This window comes from Erythrolamprus reginae, chromosome Z, assembly GCF_031021105.1.
Source record: "Erythrolamprus reginae isolate rEryReg1 chromosome Z, rEryReg1.hap1, whole genome shotgun sequence".
Taxonomy (NCBI): Eukaryota; Metazoa; Chordata; class Lepidosauria; order Squamata; family Dipsadidae; genus Erythrolamprus; species Erythrolamprus reginae.
The window spans coordinates 145,432,676-145,452,046 of NC_091963.1; the positions used below are offsets into that span (position 1 = coordinate 145,432,676).

At 37.8% G+C, this 19,371-nt stretch overlaps 2 protein-coding genes across 2 annotated transcripts in view; one reads left to right on the plus strand and one right to left on the minus strand.

Annotated features, from left to right (window-relative positions):
• LOC139154299 (uncharacterized) overlaps window positions 1-19,371 on the plus strand; it is a 1,065,525-nt gene that overhangs the window by 327,859 nt on the left and 718,295 nt on the right. The gene's annotated exons all lie outside the window — the stretch shown is intronic.
• Window positions 9,109-18,485, minus strand: LOC139153794 (vomeronasal type-2 receptor 26-like). The gene is made up of 6 exons (XM_070728210.1): window positions 18,415-18,485; window positions 17,623-17,914; window positions 14,867-15,718; window positions 13,265-13,492; window positions 10,802-10,928; window positions 9,109-10,007 (listed from the first exon to the last, which is right to left on the minus strand). Exons 2-6 carry the CDS (start codon window positions 17,782-17,784, stop codon window positions 9,109-9,111), a joined length of 2,268 nt encoding a protein of 755 aa, XP_070584311.1. The 5' UTR covers window positions 17,785-17,914; window positions 18,415-18,485.

Genomic DNA, 19,371 nt, shown 5'->3' on the forward strand with positions numbered 1-19,371 from the left:
TTCAGATCACAGAGAAGGAGAGGAAGGTAGTCCTTTTTTACTTTTTGCATTTGCATTTTTGGAATTCAAGGAGAAGGGGGAGATTTAACTGGCTGTAACAGACAAAGGGAAGGATAAAAACAGGAAAAAGCCATTTTAATTTGCACTTCAGATCACAGAGAAGGAGAGGAAGGTAGTCCTTTTTTACTTTTTGCATTTTGCATTTTTGGAATTCAAGGAGAAGGGGGAGATTTAACTGGCTGTAACAGACAAAGGGAAGGATAAAAACAGGAAAAAGCCATTTTAATTTGCACTTCAGATCACAGAGAAGGAGAGGAAGGTAGTCCTTTTTTACTTTTTGCATTTTGCATTTTTGGAATTCAAGGAGAAGGGGGAGATTTAACTGGCTGTAACAGACAAAGGGAAGGATAAAAACAGGAAAAAGCCATTTTAATTTGCACTTCAGATCACAGAGAAGGAGAGGAAGGTAGTCCTTTTTTACTTTTTGCATTTTGCATTTTTGGAATTCAAGGAGAAGGGGGAGATTTAACTGGCTGTAACAGACAAAGGGAAGGATAAAAACAGGAAAAAGCCATTTTAATTTGCACTTCAGATCACAGAGAAGGAGAGGAAGGTAGTCCTTTTTTACTTTTTGCATTTTGCATTTTTGGAATTCAAGGAGAAGGGGGAGATTTAACTGGCTGTAACAGACAAAGGGAAGGATAAAAACAGGAAAAAGCCATTTTAATTTGCACTTCAGATCACAGAGAAGGAGAGGAAGGTAGTCCTTTTTTACTTTTTGCATTTTGCATTTTTGGAATTCAAGGAGAAGGGGGAGATTTAACTGGCTGTAACAGACAAAGGGAAGGATAAAAACAGGAAAAAGCCATTTTAATTTGCACTTCAGATCACAGAGAAGGAGAGGAAGGTAGTCCTTTTTTACTTTTTGCATTTTGCATTTTTGGAATTCAAGGAGAAGGGGGAGATTTAACTGGCTGTAACAGACAAAGGGAAGGATAAAAACAGGAAAAAGCCATTTTAATTTGCACTTCAGATCACAGAGAAGGAGAGGAAGGTAGTCCTTTTTTACTTTTTGCATTTGCATTTTTGGAATTCAAGGAGAAGGGGGAGATTTAACTGGCTGTAACAGACAAAGGGAAGGATAAAAACAGGAAAAAGCCATTTTAATTTGCACTTCAGATCACAGAGAAGGAGAGGAAGGTAGTCCTTTTTTACTTTTTGCATTTTGCATTTTTGGAATTCAAGGAGAAGGGGGAGATTTAACTGGCTGTAACAGACAAAGGGAAGGATAAAAACAGGAAAAAGCCATTTTAATTTGCACTTCAGATCACAGAGAAGGAGAGGAAGGTAGTCCTTTTTTACTTTTTGCATTTTGCATTTTTGGAATTCAAGGAGAAGGGGGAGATTTAACTGGCTGTAACAGACAAAGGGAAGGATAAAAACAGGAAAAAGCCATTTTAATTTGCACTTCAGATCACAGAGAAGGAGAGGAAGGTAGTCCTTTTTTACTTTTTGCATTTTGCATTTTTGGAATTCAAGGAGAAGGGGGAGATTTAACTGGCTGTAACAGACAAAGGGAAGGATAAAAACAGGAAAAAGCCATTTTAATTTGCACTTCAGATCACAGAGAAGGAGAGGAAGGTAGTCCTTTTTTACTTTTTGCATTTTGCATTTTTGGAATTCAAGGAGAAGGGGGAGATTTAACTGGCTGTAACAGACAAAGGGAAGGATAAAAACAGGAAAAAGCCATTTTAATTTGCACTTCAGATCACAGAGAAGGAGAGGAAGGTAGTCCTTTTTTACTTTTTGCATTTTGCATTTTTGGAATTCAAGGAGAAGGGGGAGATTTAACTGGCTGTAACAGACAAAGGGAAGGATAAAAACAGGAAAAAGCCATTTTAATTTGCACTTCAGATCACAGAGAAGGAGAGGAAGGTAGTCCTTTTTTACTTTTTGCATTTTGCATTTTTGGAATTCAAGGAGAAGGGGGAGATTTAACTGGCTGTAACAGACAAAGGGAAGGATAAAAACAGGAAAAAGCCATTTTAATTTGCACTTCAGATCACAGAGAAGGAGAGGAAGGTAGTCCTTTTTTACTTTTTGCATTTTGCATTTTTGGAATTCAAGGAGAAGGGGGAGATTTAACTGGCTGTAACAGACAAAGGGAAGGATAAAAACAGGAAAAAGCCATTTTAATTTGCACTTCAGATCACAGAGAAGGAGAGGAAGGTAGTCCTTTTTTACTTTTTGCATTTTGCATTTTTGGAATTCAAGGAGAAGGGGGAGATTTAACTGGCTGTAACAGACAAAGGGAAGGATAAAAACAGGAAAAAGCCATTTTAATTTGCACTTCAGATCACAGAGAAGGAGAGGAAGGTAGTCCTTTTTTACTTTTTGCATTTTGCATTTTGGAATTCAAGGAGAAGGGGGAGATTTAACTGGCTGTAACAGACAAAGGGAAGGATAAAAACAGGAAAAAGCCATTTTAATTTGAACTTCAGATCACAGAGAAGGAGAGGAAGGTAGTCCTTTTTTACTTTTTGCATTTGCATTTTTGGAATTCAAGGAGAAGGGGGAGATTTAACTGGCTGTAACAGACAAAGGGAAGGATAAAAACAGGAAAAAGCCATTTTAATTTGCACTTCAGATCACAGAGAAGGAGAGGAAGGTAGTCCTTTTTTACTTTTTGCATTTTGCATTTTTGGAATTCAAGGAGAAGGGGGAGATTTAACTGGCTGTAACAGACAAAGGGAAGGATAAAAACAGGAAAAAGCCATTTTAATTTGCACTTCAGATCACAGAGAAGGAGAGGAAGGTAGTCCTTTTTTACTTTTTGCATTTGCATTTTTGGAATTCAAGGAGAAGGGGGAGATTTAACTGGCTGTAACAGACAAAGGGAAGGATAAAAACAGGAAAAAGCCATTTTAATTTGCACTTCAGATCACAGAGAAGGAGAGGAAGGTAGTCCTTTTTTACTTTTTGCATTTTGCATTTTTGGAATTCAAGGAGAAGGGGGAGATTTAACTGGCTGTAACAGACAAAGGGAAGGATAAAAACAGGAAAAAGCCATTTTAATTTGCACTTCAGATCACAGAGAAGGAGAGGAAGGTAGTCCTTTTTTACTTTTTGCATTTTGCATTTTTGGAATTCAAGGAGAAGGGGGAGATTTAACTGGCTGTAACAGACAAAGGGAAGGATAAAAACAGGAAAAAGCCATTTTAATTTGCACTTCAGATCACAGAGAAGGAGAGGAAGGTAGTCCTTTTTTACTTTTTGCATTTTGCATTTTTGGAATTCAAGGAGAAGGGGGAGATTTAACTGGCTGTAACAGACAAAGGGAAGGATAAAAACAGGAAAAAGCCATTTTAATTTGCACTTCAGATCACAGAGAAGGAGAGGAAGGTAGTCCTTTTTTACTTTTTGCATTTTGCATTTTTGGAATTCAAGGAGAAGGGGGAGATTTAACTGGCTGTAACAGACAAAGGGAAGGATAAAAACAGGAAAAAGCCATTTTAATTTGCACTTCAGATCACAGAGAAGGAGAGGAAGGTAGTCCTTTTTTACTTTTTGCATTTTGCATTTTTGGAATTCAAGGAGAAGGGGGAGATTTAACTGGCTGTAACAGACAAAGGGAAGGATAAAAACAGGAAAAAGCCATTTTAATTTGCACTTCAGATCACAGAGAAGGAGAGGAAGGTAGTCCTTTTTTACTTTTTGCATTTTGCATTTTTGGAATTCAAGGAGAAGGGGGAGATTTAACTGGCTGTAACAGACAAAGGGAAGGATAAAAACAGGAAAAAGCCATTTTAATTTGCACTTCAGATCACAGAGAAGGAGAGGAAGGTAGTCCTTTTTTACTTTTTGCATTTTGCATTTTTGGAATTCAAGGAGAAGGGGGAGATTTAACTGGCTGTAACAGACAAAGGGAAGGATAAAAACAGGAAAAAGCCATTTTAATTTGAACTTCAGATCACAGAGAAGGAGAGGAAGGTAGTCCTTTTTTACTTTTTGCATTTGCATTTTTGGAATTCAAGGAGAAGGGGGAGATTTAACTGGCTGTAACAGACAAAGGGAAGGATAAAAACAGGAAAAAGCCATTTTAATTTGCACTTCAGATCACAGAGAAGGAGAGGAAGGTAGTCCTTTTTTACTTTTTGCATTTTGCATTTTTGGAATTCAAGGAGAAGGGGGAGATTTAACTGGCTGTAACAGACAAAGGGAAGGATAAAAACAGGAAAAAGCCATTTTAATTTGCACTTCAGATCACAGAGAAGGAGAGGAAGGTAGTCCTTTTTTACTTTTTGCATTTGCATTTTTGGAATTCAAGGAGAAGGGGGAGATTTAACTGGCTGTAACAGACAAAGGGAAGGATAAAAACAGGAAAAAGCCATTTTAATTTGCACTTCAGATCACAGAGAAGGAGAAGAAGGTAGTCCTTTTTTACTTTTTGCATTTTGCATTTTTGGAATTCAAGGAGAAGGGGGAGATTTAACTGGCTGTAACAGACAAAGGGAAGGATAAAAACAGGAAAAAGCCATTTTAATTTGCACTTCAGATCACAGAGAAGGAGAGGAAGGTAGTCCTTTTTTACTTTTTGCATTTTGCATTTCAGATCACAGAGAAGGAGAGGAAGGTAGTGGCCCGCGCGCCTAACGGCGCGCGAATCATATAACTATAAACCAAAATCAGCAAAGTTTCGTAGCAATAGGGGTTGTGGATTTTATTGCTAAGTACTTGTATTTCAATACATTGTTAAGATGACTGGCTTGGTGCAGTGTAACACTTGTTTGGCTGTTGTCTTCCGTAGTACCTTGTGGAACTTGGGGTACTGTCCTCTTTGCATTAGGACATCTAGGTTAGATGGCGAGATCTCTAGATTGCAGTCCTTAGTTTGTAGCTTGCAGTCAGAAGTGGAAAGATTGTCCCAGCCACGTGCTGTAATGCAGCCATGTGTCCAGCCTCCACTTCCACAGCGCCCCCCGAGGAGGAGGGCTGTGTGGACAACTGTCGGTTCAGGAAGATTGCGTGCAGTTGAGCAAAAACATAGTAATTTTGGTCTCTCTTTATCGAATTCCTATACTGTTCTTGTGGATTTAAATAGTAAGGATGTTGGAGATATTAGCAAGGCCCCTCAGGCAGAGAATGAGGGGATATTCAAAGGGGAAGTTGTTGTAAATGTCACCAAACCATCAAGTGCAGTTAGTAGAAATATAAAGAGGACACATTTTCTTGTGGGTGATTCGACTGTTAGAGGTGTTGATTTGGGACAGAGTAAGGACGTGGTGAAGGTGCTGAGGTGTCTCCCAGGGGCCACTGCCAGCAGGGACAGGAGGAGGATTACAAACATTGCCAAGGCTGTGAGTAAAGGTAATAACATTGATGTGGTGGTGCATCTTGGCACAAATGATTTGTCCCAGAGAAATGTCAATGTAGTAAAAAGAGATTTTCAATGTCTAAGTGTGGAGCTGGGTAAAATAGCAGATTCAGTGACTTTCTCAGAGGTGTTACCGGTTTGTGGCCAAGAGGATAAAACAACGTGTATCATAGAGTTTAATGTGTGGTTAAAGCAGTGGTGTAAAGCTGAAGGTTTTGGCTATGTAAGTCATGATGTCAGTAGGTGGTCTAATAGGGAGTTGTTTAAGAGGGATGGTTTGCATCCATCATACAGAGGTACCCAGGTACTCGGTGAGGAATTCAGAACTTTTTTGGACAGGCATTTAAACTAGGTAAAGGGGACAGAGATGTAACTGATGTGGGTGATTTCTGTTCCCGACCAATGAGGATAAAGCAGTTTTTGGAAGCTTATGAAAAGGGAGCTGCAAATAAAATAGATGTAGTTGTTGATGATAAGGGGCAAACTAATAATGAAAATAATGTTCTTCGTGTAATGTGCACGAATGCTCGAAGCTTGAGCAACAAGCTCTGTGAATTAATGGCCATAATATCTAGAGATAATTTGGACCTGGTTGCCATAACTGAGACATGGTTTAAGGATTCTAATGAATGGGAAATATCCATACCAGGATATACACTGTATAGGAAGGATAGAATAGAGAGAAGGGGAGGTGGAGTAGCCATTTATGTTAAAGAAACTCTAAAAACAACACTAATTCAAAATACATGTCAAGATCTAGAGACCCTCTGGATTTGCATGCAAAATAAAGACGGTTCTGTCATTAGAATTGGGGTGATCTATAGGCCTCCAGGGCAATCTGAGGAATATGACAACAAGATGGTGGATGAAATTACCCAAATGGCAGTAAAGGGAGATATTGTGGTTATGGGTGATTTCAACATGCCTGATGTTGACTGGAATATCCCCAGTGCCCTTACATGCAAAAGTAAGAATATAGTAGAGGCCTTTACAGGAGCAGCTCTGGCACAGCTGGTTAAGACACCAACTAGAGGGGAGAATATTCTAGATTTAGTTTTTACAAATGGGAATTGGGTTTCAGATGTCAAGGTGGGAGAAAATTTAGGTTGCAGTGACCATCTATGTTTGTGGTTTGATGTAAAAACTCATTGTGAGCAATCCTATAATGCAACCAAAGTATTGGATTTCAGAAAAACAAATTTTAATGCAATGGGGGAATATTTAGATAATGAATTAAAGGGGAGGGATAAAATGGCAGGAGCGAGCACCCAGTGGACTGTATTTAAAAAGGCCATCTTAAAAGCCACTGGACTGTATGTAAGACAAATAACTAAAGGTAAAAGGAAGAAGAAACCGCTATGGTTTAGCAATGATGTAAGGACTATAGTCAATGAAAAAAAGGCTGCCTATAGGAGGTATAAAGAGTCTGGAAGTATAGCTGATAGGGAGGTGTATAAAATGAGACAGAAGGAGGCGAAACAGATAATATATGCTGCTAAAGCGTCAAAAGAGGAAGAAATTGCCAAATCTCTAAAGAAGGGAGATAAAACCTTCTTCAGATATATTAGTGATAAGAAGAAGAAAAACTGCGGCATCACGAAGCTTAGTACCGGGAAAAATACATGCATTAATGGGAATAAGGAGATCGCTGACCATTTCAATAGCTACTTCTGTTCAGTTTTCTCAAAAGACACCTTACAAAATAATACTATAGAGGGATATAGCATTGCTTCCAACTGTACGGATTCAGCTCCAGTGATCTTAGAAGCCGATGTCTTAGAAGAACTTGAACGATTAAAGATAAATAAGGCAATGGGTCCAGATGGCATCCACCCCAGAGTTCTTAAAGAACTCAGATCTGTCATTGCTACCCCCCTGACTGATTTGTTTAACCAATCCTTGTTAACAGGAGATGTTCCTGAGGATTGGAGAATGGCAAGTGTTGTGCCTATCCACAAGAAGGGCAGTAGAGAAGAAGCTGGTAACTACAGGCCAGTTAGCTTGACATCAGTTGTCGTTAAAATGATGGAGACTCTACTGAAAAAGAGGATAAATCAGCACCTAAAAAACAATAACTTATTGGACCCAAATCAGCATGGCTTTACTGAAGGCAAATCATGTCAGACTAATCTCATTGATTTCTTTGACTATGTCACAAAGGTGTTGGATGAAGGTGGTGCCGTGGATATTGCCTACCTGGACTTCAGCAAAGCCTTTGATACGGTTCCACATAAAGAGCTGATAGATAAATTAGTGAAGATTGGACTTAATCCCTGGATAGTTCAATGGATTTGCAGCTGGCTGAAGCATAGACACCAGAGGGTTGTTGTGAATGGCGAGTATTCTGAGCAGAGTCAGGTTACAAGCGGTGTGCCACAAGGGTCTGTTCTGGGTCCTATTCTTTTTAATATGTTTGTGAGTGACATAGGGGAAGGTCTGGTAGGGAAGGTTTGCCTATTTGCCGATGACTCTAAAGTGTGCAATAGGGTTGATATTCCTGGAGGCGTCGGCAATATGGTAAATGATTTAGCTTTACTAGATAAATGGTCAAAGCAATGGAAACTGCAGTTTAATGTTTCCAAATGTAAAATAATGCACTTGGGGAAAAGGAATCCTCAATCTGACTATTGTATTGGCAGTTCTGTGTTAGCAAATACTTCAAAAGAAAAGGATTTAGGCGTAGTGATTTCTGACAGTCTCAAAATGGGTGAACAGTGCAGTCAGGCAGTAGGGAAAGCAAGTAGGATGCTTGGCTGCATAGCTAGAGGTATAACAAGCAGGAAGAGGGAGATTATGATTTACTGAAAGAGTAGTAGATCCTTGGAACAAACTTCCAGCAGACGTGGTGGATAAATCCACAGTAACTGAATTTAAACATGCCTGGGATAAACATATATCCATCCTAAGATAAAATACAGAAAATAGTATAAGGGCAGACTAGATGGACCATGGGGTCTTTTTCTGCCGTCAGACTTCTATGTTTCTATGTTTCTATGTCTCTAGCATTTTAAGATTCACCAAGGAAGCTGAAATCTCATAGCCTTGTTTCCATTGGAATGTTGGAAAAAAGAAAGGGTCAGGTTAAAAAAAATGAAAAATTGTTCAAAATGACCATGACTACTTATGTTGGAATAGGCTAATCAATCTTAATAGTCTTTTTTCCACAAATTTTCTTTTAATGATTCTGTAAATTCTTGAACTGGGGTGGAATTGGGACAACTAAGTGGAGTTGAATGCTTATTAGCCAGATTTCTTCACTGATGTCTAAATGAAATTCACTGCAGACAATTACACATTGCACCGAGAGAGAGGAATACCTACCACTACCTAGAATTGAACCCACAGACTCCTGGTTATTAGTTGAGAACTCCACCTCTAGGCCGCCGAGCTGGTCAAATCTCAATAATCATAATAATTCTCCACATAATATTATTTGACTGAAATAAAAATATTTTGCCTGTTTTTCAACACTTGTCTCTCTGCAGTTTCTCATACAAGAAACATTACATTATGTATTAAATCCACTTTATAACTTTCTCTTTGTGGTTTACCTTAGGTCGCAAAACAATGATGTAACATTAATCTTAGTGATCAGAATAATTATCCATCAATCCTATGTTATCAGAATTAATGACTTCTATGTGTCTTACTTGGATAACAAACAATCCTTCTCTCTCTCTCTCTATTTTTTTTTCCTCAGCAATTTCTCAAAGCCAGAAATATTACATGATGTGCTAATTCCTCTTTATAAGTTGCTCCCTGTGGTTGAGATCAGGCCGCAAAACAATGATATAGCACTTTGGTAAGAAAATGCATCCCAATAATGCAGCACTGGAGGCCAAGATGGAGAAGACCTCCACAGCTACCATGGCTTTGCCTTTTGTGCTCAGATAGGCTGGAAAGAAGGAGATCCACAAAATGCAGAAAGCCAACATGCTGAAGGTGATGAACTTGGCTTCATTAAAGCTACCAGGTAATTTGCGGGCAAGGAAAGCTACAATAAAGCTGGCAATGGCCAAGATACCCAGGTATCCCAAGAAAAAATAAAAGAAGGTGGCTGACCCCTCATTGCACTGTAGAATTATTTCTTGCTGCACGGAGTGCATGTCTAACTCAGGAAATGGGGGAGATATTGATAACCAAAGAATACCAATACATATTTGGACAAGAGAACAGGAAAGAACAGCAGAAAAGGCCAATCTTTTACCCACCCATTTCCTCATCTTTGATCCTGGTTTAGTGGCTATGAAAGCCACAACCACAGTAATGGTTTTGGCCAGTACACTAGAAATGGCCACTGAGAAGGTGATGCCAAAAGTTGGTTGTCGAAGAAGGCAGGTCACCTTGTCAGGTTGGCAGAGGAAAAACAAAGAGGAGAGAAAACAGAACAAAAGAGAGACAAGCAGGGTGTAGGTGAGTGACCGATTGTTGGCTTTGACAATGGGAGTATCTCTGTACTTAATAAAAGTTCCGAGTACCCAAGATGTCAAGAAGAAGAAACCAAGAGCTGCTGAGGTTAAACCAATTCCTAAGGTTTCTTCAAAACCTAGAAAGACCTGTAGTTTCAATATGCATCCTTTCTTTCCTTTATTTGGATAATGATATTCAGAACATTGAAAACAGTCATCCATATCTAGAAAAAAAAGTCAAGGCATGTTTTTATACATTCCATATTTTTAAAAATAATATTACTAGCTGTTGGATAATTTTTTATGGAAATGCAGTTTCTCTACCATTGTATCAGCTGGGACCACCATAAAAGAAGTACAATGGGAAAGGCAATCATTCTATGAAATGCAGCCTAATAAAGGTTTGGATTTATTAACATTGACACCATTTTGACTTTTCCCATTTTTCTAAAACACAGAGAAGAAATATGAGGGGGGATAGAAGAGTTCAGGTCTAATGGCCATACCTTATATTCATAATAAGATATTGTGATTCACAGGGGTACGTATTTTGAAGAACTCAGAAACTATTTGTTACACTATAGAAGTGTAGCAGAGGTTCATTCTCCAGACTTGTGAGTTGGTTTCCAAACCTTTCATTATCAGGCTACGTAACAGCTTCAGCACTTTTTAGGAAATGTCATTGTTCTGATTATAAGGTTTAGGTGATGAGTTAGTTGTGAGTTATCTGTGAGTGTTGTGATGGGTCTTGTGATAGGGAGATTACCTCAGATCAGGGTTGTTTGGAAGTGAACTGCTGCTGTGTGTGACTGTGGGGGGAACTGCAGTTGAAGGTGGGTGCTGTCTCTGGCTAAATCTGTCAAATCAGTTTTGTGCCTGATTTGGATTATAAAGGGTTCACAGCCTAGTTGTAGGTCAATGTGACTGCTAATGGAATTGCTTTTGGAATGATATTATGTAGCATGTTTCAGTTTGCTGACATCTATCTAATGAAAACTTGCTGGAATATCTAACCAACCTTTTTCATTTGAAATCTTCCCTTCTGGGCAAGGAACACAACCGTAGCAACAGAATTGTTCCCCTTCCAACCCTTTCTTCCAGGATCCAGGGTAGCAATGTTCATTGCACCGAGAAAATGGAACAACCTGGTGATAAACATTTTAAAAAATGGAAAAGGGAAAGTTTTCAGCAGTTTACAATGCCCTCCTTTAGTTGGTTATCCATCAAGTCTCCAATATCTCTTTCACAGTGACTACTCTCTGACTGTAGGGCATAGTGCTCAACTCCATTTCTTGCCTGAGGGTGCCAGCATTTTCCAGAGACGTTGTCCATGGTCACGTGGCCAGCATAGCTATTCACCAAGTGTACAAGGAATACTGTTACCTTCCCACCAAAGTAGTATATATTTGCATGCTTTTGAATTCCTAGGGGGGAAGGAGCTGAGGCAGGAATGGGAGCTCAGTCCACTGTGAGGTGCTCAGGTCTAAAACCAGGCTCTTAGCTTTTTAACTGACAAACTCAGTGTCTTTAATCACTGAGCCATCACATATTTATACTATTTATTAAAATGCAGATATTATAAGGATGTACAAAGGTCTTTTTGTTGAAAATGGCAGGGTGAATAAAGAAATATAGGTGACTACAATATTATGGGCACATTATCTTATGATTTCAAACGGAGATGCAACTCAAATATGAATACCTATCTCTTAAATTGTAATGCCCTTTTAACAATTTGATGAAAGCTTGATCATTAACAATATGTGTACAGAATATGCCATTTCCAAAATCACAAATTGGATTTCTAAAAAGTCCATGTTCAATATTGGATCATAATGCATCAAGGAATAGTGTATAATGCATCCAACGTCCTTGAATGAATCCAATTATCTGGGCCCTCAGCAGTCAGTATTCATGCCCGGCTACAGCAAGGAAACTGTTTTGGTCATGTTGATGGATGACTTTGGCAGGCTCATATAGGGGTTTATTCTCTATCCTGATGCTCCTTGATCTCTCAGTGGCTTCCAATATCATCAACCATGGTATTCTTCAGAGCCAACTGGAGGGGTTGGGAGTGGGAGGCATCATCTTATGGTGGTTCTCCTCCTACCTCTCTGGTCAGTCACAGTCTATGTTAGTGGGGGGTCAGAAGTCAACTCCTAGGTCCCTCCCTTGTGAAATTCCTCAGAAGTCGGTCCTCTAACACCTGCTGTTAATTATCTACATGAAACCGCTTGGTGAAATCATTTGAGGGCATGGGGTGAATTGTCATCAGTATGCTAATGATACTCAGCTATACATCTCCACCCTGTGTCCATTCATTGAAGCAGTGGAAGTTATGTATCAGTGTCAGGGGGCTGTTAGGGTCTGGATGGGTGCTAACAGGCTCAAACTCAAATCCGATAAGACAGAGTGGCTCTGGGTTCTGTCTCCCAAGGGTATCTCGATTGGGTGGGGACTTTTGACCACCTCAGAGAGGGTCCGAACCTGGGTGTCCTCCTCTATCCAAAGCTAACATTGAACAATCATCTTTCGGCTGTGCTGTGGGGGGCATATGCCTAGGGTACCTGGTGCACCAGTTGAGGCCCTATTTGGACAAGCAGTTTCTACTCACAGTAACTCATGCTTTTATCACCTCGAGGTTTGACTACTGCAATGCTCTTTACATAGGGCTACTTCTGAAGAGCATGTGGAAACTACAAAGTGTGCAGAATGCACCCATGCACCCATGCAAGCAGTCATGGGCCTCCAAAGTTATGTCCATGTTTCTTCAGCACTCCATGGACTGGATTGGCTGCCAATTGGACATGTTCTGGACATGTTCTGGACATGTTTCAAAGTGTTGGCTAAGACCTATAAAGCCCTACATGGCATCAGACCAGATTAATTATGGGACCACCTTTTGCCGCGTGAATCCCTTCATCCAGTTAGGTCCCACAGAGTCAGCATTCACTAGACAATGTCACTTGGTAACACCTAGGGGAAGAGCCTTCTCTGTGGGGGTCCTGGCCTGCTGTAATCTGCACCCCCCAATGTTTCGTTCTGCCCCCAACCTCTTCACCTTCCGCAAGAATCTGAAAACCTATCTATACCACCAAGCTTGGTGTCAATAGACCTTAGCCTCAGGCCAGCGAGTGTGTGTTATGTCTGTGGTGAGAACCTGAATGAATGATTTTTATTGTTTTAGCCTTTTTATAATGGTTTTAGTTTAGTTATTTATATTAATTTGATTTCAGATGCGTTATTGTATACTGTTTTTTTAATATGTTGTGAGCTGCACCAAGTCCACAGAGAGGAGCAGCATAAAAGACCAATAAATAAATAAATAAATAAATAAACAAACAAACAAACAAACAAACAAATAAATAAATAAATAAATAAATAAATAAATAAATAAATAAATAAATACATAAATAAATAAATACATAAATAAATACATAAACAAACAAACAAACAAACAAACAAATAATTGAGTCCACACCTGGTTGAAAGCTGGGTGCCAGACAATCACCTCCTCATCAATGATTAATTCCTCCATGTTGGGAATATGAAGATCCATTTGTCCAACTATAACTCTCTGTAAGGATTTATTTGGAAAAGTGATCCAGTTGTTGATGTCGAATCCACCTGCTGATTCCCCTTTCTCATTCAAGAACACTCTCTCCCCAGCTGAATTGTTAAAAGAAATTCCTTGAAGAAATGGATGGAGCTTGAAAGTGAATAAAAGAGAGCTGGAAGAATAATACTAAAGAAGTGTCCAGTATATTTAATTTTCTCTTAGTTATTTCTTCATTGCTCAAAAAATATCAAATACGTACACTTAGAATATAGATAACCTATATTTCAGATGAAAACACATGTCTGTTCTAGTATTAATTTTATGTTACTTACAGTGGAAAATAAAACAACAGCAGTTAATAACTCAAAATCAAAACAAGGTACTGACATTACACAACTAGTTTCAGGTTATTATTTATATTCAAACTTGGACCATATCAAAATTCATCCTACATTGTTCTTTGTTATTACTAATGTATTTGACATGCTGAGATCTGATAAATTTCCTTTAGCCTGATTTTATCATCTGCCATTCAATTGTTGAGAGAAAGAGAGAGAGAGAGGGAGAGATAGAATTGTTTCAATGGTGGAGGCCACAGCTGAAAATGAGTGACATTCGATCCATTCCTTGGATATTAATTGAAAGAGAATGGTGTCCTCCGAACTCTGAGTCTTTGAAGGGCGGCATACAGATATTATTAGTATTATTATTATTATTATTATTATTATTATTATTATTATTATTATTATTATTATTATTGTTATTGTTATCATTATCATCATCGTCAGTGTCAGTGATAGTGGTAGTAGCAATAATAATAATAATAATAATAATAATAATAATAATAATAATAATAATAAAGGTTAATGATCCCAGAAAAAAAAATAGAGAACTGGCTGAGGATAATTTTTGATAACAATAGCACTTAGACCTATACCCACTATTTCACTGTGCTTTGCAAACCTCTCTAAGTGGTTTATAGAATCAGCATTTGCCCAAAACAATCTGGCTCCTCATTTCATCAACCTCAGAATGATAGAAGGCTGAATCAACATTGAGCCACATTAAACTGCCAAAATCCTGGCAACCCACAGCCAGTACAAGTAGCCTGCAGTACTACATTCTAACCACTGTGCCACCTTGGTTCTGGTCAAAAACATTATTCACAAGCTAATAAGAAAAGTGAAATGCCTACATTTCGAAACAAAAAGAAGAAAGACACAATGTAATTGAATTTTTCTTTCATCTAGTTTGGATAAATTCAAGAAAATAGGTCAATTCTACACGGAGGAAAAAGATTATTTATACAATGAAAATTGATGCATACAGTAAATCTCATGGACTATATTGAAATTAGGAAATACTTAGGTTAGGTTCATCCTCTTATTTTATAAAATTAATAGCTTTCTTGCCTCATTCTTTATTGATTTGTGGTCATAGACCAGGGTAAATAGGCCATATTAGATTGTGGATGATTGTGGATAATCATTGAAATATAAGATAGGTATGTCCTTGGAAGATTACCTGCCAGGGCAGCAGATTTTGAAATTCAACCCTTTGAATCTCTCCTGGTTGGGATTTTGATCTCACTGCCTGATGCAAAGAATTTGCCACTGCATAAACTGCATTGTAGATGCTGTAGCTTTGGCCAGACATATGAAATTCAAAAAGAGGACCAGGCAGATTCTCCAACTTCTCTTCTCCAGTACAGGTTTCACTGATTGTAGATAAATATAATTCTGTATTTGAAAATGAACAATCAAACATTTGTTGCCAAACCTCTTGAAGAAATCCATCTTTGTGGGTTGAAGGTTTGATGACTTGAAGAAATTCTTTGAAGCCTTGAATGTTTCTTGAATGCACAGTAAAGGAAAGAGCCCCGTGAAACATCTGGAGATCCCAAGTCCCCTGCATTCCCATCAGAATGAAATCAATTGGACTCATCAGGATCCAAACCTTCCTAAATAACGCACCCTCTTTATTTTCAGGATCACGTAGAAACATGACAGTTCTGAGCCACACTATTGCAAAAGATTCTCCATGGACAAGAAAAACATTCGATTTTTTATTCATAATTTTATTATAAATAATTGAGATTGAATCTAACAATTCTGACAAATTTTCCAAGTGGAAATGTTGTGGAATGTTTTGTGTGAAAGCTAAACAGACCCCATTCTGTGAAAGCAATGGCTCCACTTTCTGTAAAAAACTTTCTTCCTTATTTTCAAAAGCAAAGATTCCAATCCACATCCATCCAAAATGGACAAGAAGTTGCACAAGTCCACTGTACTGATGCTCCTCTTTTGGGACCATGCAATAAAGTGAAAATAACTTAGTAATTGAAAAGTCTTCTTGGGCAAAAGAACCATAAGTCAACTAAACAAATGAAAAAGAAAAATTTAGTATTCATGATAATCATGGGGAAAATATGAAGACTGCTTGTTAGAAACTTAATGAAGCTCTCCGTACATTGAACATTGTTCAATTGTATATATCAGGACATTTGCTGAAAACAGAATGAACTAAAATTCCTTGATAAAATACTTTCTCATCTGAAACATAATTAAACAAATATGCTCTTACACTTACTGTATTACCTTCTTCCCTTATTTGTAGCATATAAAATAGAATACTTATGGTATACATGAAAAACCATGTCCATTAGATTCTGGAGGAATAGAAAGCGTTGACCATGTCTCCACTTATTACAATTAGTATAGAGATATCCAAAAGTACCACATAGCCTCAATCCTTGAATAATTTCTAGATAAATCAGTTGAATTCTAACTATGAAACCCAACCAAGGCATACCAACAGGAGTTATCAAGTATTGTATGGTAGCTTGGTGGAATCTAGGGCTGAGTTGAGGGCATTTGTGAAAATGTTGATAGCATTGAGTTGAGGATGAGCAGGAAGTGTCCAAAAGGATATCCACCCTAAAACCATGAGAAATGATAGCAGTGCTCCTATATTTGAGGAGCTCCTACAAAAATGAGACAGTTGAACCATTTTCCAAAGCAACAAAAGGCAATATGAGAAACAATGGATGAAACAATGGAGGGTGGGGGGAAGAGAGAGAAACAATGAATGAAAACTAAACAAGGAGAGAAACAACTTAGATCTAAGGAGAAATTTCGTAATGGTGTAATTGATTTATCGATGGAAAAACTTGCCTTCAATGGTTGAGGATACTTCACCACAGGAATCTTTAAGAAGGGACAAGACAGTGATTTATCTGAAATGGTACTGGGTCTCCTGCTTGAAGAGCGGGTTGGACTAGAAGATCTCCAAGATCCCACTCTATCATAGTTCCCTCTAAGCTGAACAGTGAGCAATCGCTCACTTAAAAATCATCATCAACTCAGAGTTTTCCAAACCTGCCCAGAAGCCGAGAGGGAAAGAGTGAGAGGGAAGGAGAGAGAGAGGAAGAGAGAAAGAGAGAGAAACAGACAGAAAAAAGAGAGGAAGGAAAAGAAAAAGAAAAAGAATGGGAGTAAGGAAGAGAGAAAGAAAATCAAAATCTAGTTTGAAACTAGCTCAACTATTTAAGTGGCATTTTGATATTGATAGAGTTGCCCTATTATGAGGTCACTGTTATAGACACACAGTACAGTATTTTATTTTGAAATTCTCTGAGGCAAAACAGGGTGGGTTTTTTATTTGTTTGTTTGTTTGTTTATTTATTATTTTTGTGCCGCCCAGTCCCGAAGGGACTGCCGCTCAGACACTATACTTTTCCGCCCCCCCCCAAAAAAAAATTAGAGGGAACACTGCACTCTATTATTCTATGTTCTATGTGTGACAACCAATCTTTTCTATCCTATTCTTGACACACCTCATAATTTCACCACAGATACTGATCAATTTACTACATGAGATTACCCTCTCAAATAAGATTAAGTATGTACTGTAATTTGTGATTTAAATTTTTGAAACTATGATTGTAATAAAATATTTATATTTTATGGATTGATTATTCTGAGCAAACATATTGCAGAAGTGAGAACAAAGAGAGCAAAATTGAAGTCTTTTGAGTTGTAAATATATATTTTCTTTCTTTCATATATCCTCTCCTCTAAGTTCACTTCACCCTTATATATATTACTACATGTCTATTTTTCTTCCTATGTATTTGTGTATTGGACAAATGAATAAATAAAATAAATAAATAAAGATGATAAAAGTGCATTTCATTGAATTCATGCAGAAATGAATGGCAAGCAAATAATGTCTACTCTTAATTACAAAAGAATTTTCTCTCTCACCCCATCCCAAAATACCTGAGGAATTTTGTAGACACTTATGCTTTCTGCCAGAAAGGATGATGTATCAGGAGCTAGTCCCCCAATGACGGCTATGAGATTCTTCTGGCCATCACATTTGTAGTTTGGGACAAATTCCTGGGATTTGAAAAGCAGATCCAGAGTGCTGCGATAGGTCATCCTTGGGTTGTTGTAACTGTCATAGATGTGGAACCCGAGAGTGATGTTAGGTAAGATCTGGGAGTCCTCATTGATCTCCTTCACAGCAAAGGCCAAGGCGAGGGCATGCTGATAGAATTTGGTTATTATACTGCAAATAGTTTAAACATTCCCATTGAACAAAATAAGCTGACAATTCTTTTATGGTGCAAACATTGATATATGAGTAACAACATATATGAGTGTCTGCTTTAAATGAGAAGATGAGAGTCTTTGTAAAATATTCAATAATTTGTATAGTTACTATAGTTGTATAATTTTCAACAATGTAAAGTGTTTCCCTGATTGGCAACAAATAAGCATTTGTTTTTCCCAAGCTCTCACATTTATTTCTATCAGTTTGGCACAAAACAGAATACAATCAGCAAGTATCGCTCTTTTAATACATGTAAGTTAAGTGAGGAATGACTGCACGGACTGGAGTTTAGATTATTTTACACTCACTAAATGTTATCCAAAAGACTTCTTGCAGAATAGTTTCATACATTTTGTAAGTAAATGCATTTCTTCTCAAAGAGCTTTAGTCATAGAAGAATTTTGGGAGATCTAGCTAAGATTAGAAAATGAATGTAATGAAAAAAAATTCCTTACAGCGGTAAATCATAAGGTTTTAGAGAAGGATGTTCATTAAATTCAATTTCAAAAAAGGTCTCAATTATATGAGACACCATCCCACCTAGGATGAAATCACCAGACTGATACGATTCATGGGGAATAGGGAAAGCATCACTCATAGGGCAGCTCAGAGTATTTGCTTTCTGCACGAAGAGCATCAGAAGGAACACCATCTTCAGACATTTGTCATAGTGGAAAAAATTGTGTCTCCTATCCATAAGGAAGTTTGTATTTCAGTGGTTCATTCAATGATGAAGTTAGGATTTGTATTTGACAATGCACCTAGTCAGAAATCCCATCACTTTCTATTTGAAGTTCCATCTGTGTATACTGACTATCACTAGGATTTAGCAGATGTTCTGGAAAAGAAGAAAGGAAGGAGGGAACTTGGAGCAATGAATCTGATGGAGCCATTATTATCAATTTGTGCCAAATTCCCTGGGGCCCAAGAGTTACTTTAAACCAAATAATACCTTGCTTGTTGTTGAATTTAAACATCTTTATGCTCATTCGTTTATGTATTGGTCTAGCTGAAAAAATATGGCAATTCCTGATGGATATAATTATTTTGTTTTTGGTGAGAGAATAAGGAGTTTAGCTGATGGTTCAACTTTAAATGAGCAAATGCTAAAGAAAGTAATCTTAGGAACACTAGCAATTAAAAATAGCATTAGTATTTTATAGTATCAAAATTAATGTTCATTTAATTATTCTTAAGGAATAATGGATGGAAGCTGACCAAAGAGAGATTCAACCTGAAAATAAGGAGTAACTTTCTGATGGTGAGAGCGATCAACCAGTGGAGCAACTTGGAAGAGAGGGATGGAGCTCATCAAATGACTTATTTGACTGTGTTTTATTACCAGAAATATTATTGATTTCTATATTGTGTTTTATTGCCAGTAAGCTACCTAGATTGATTGTGAGAAAGTA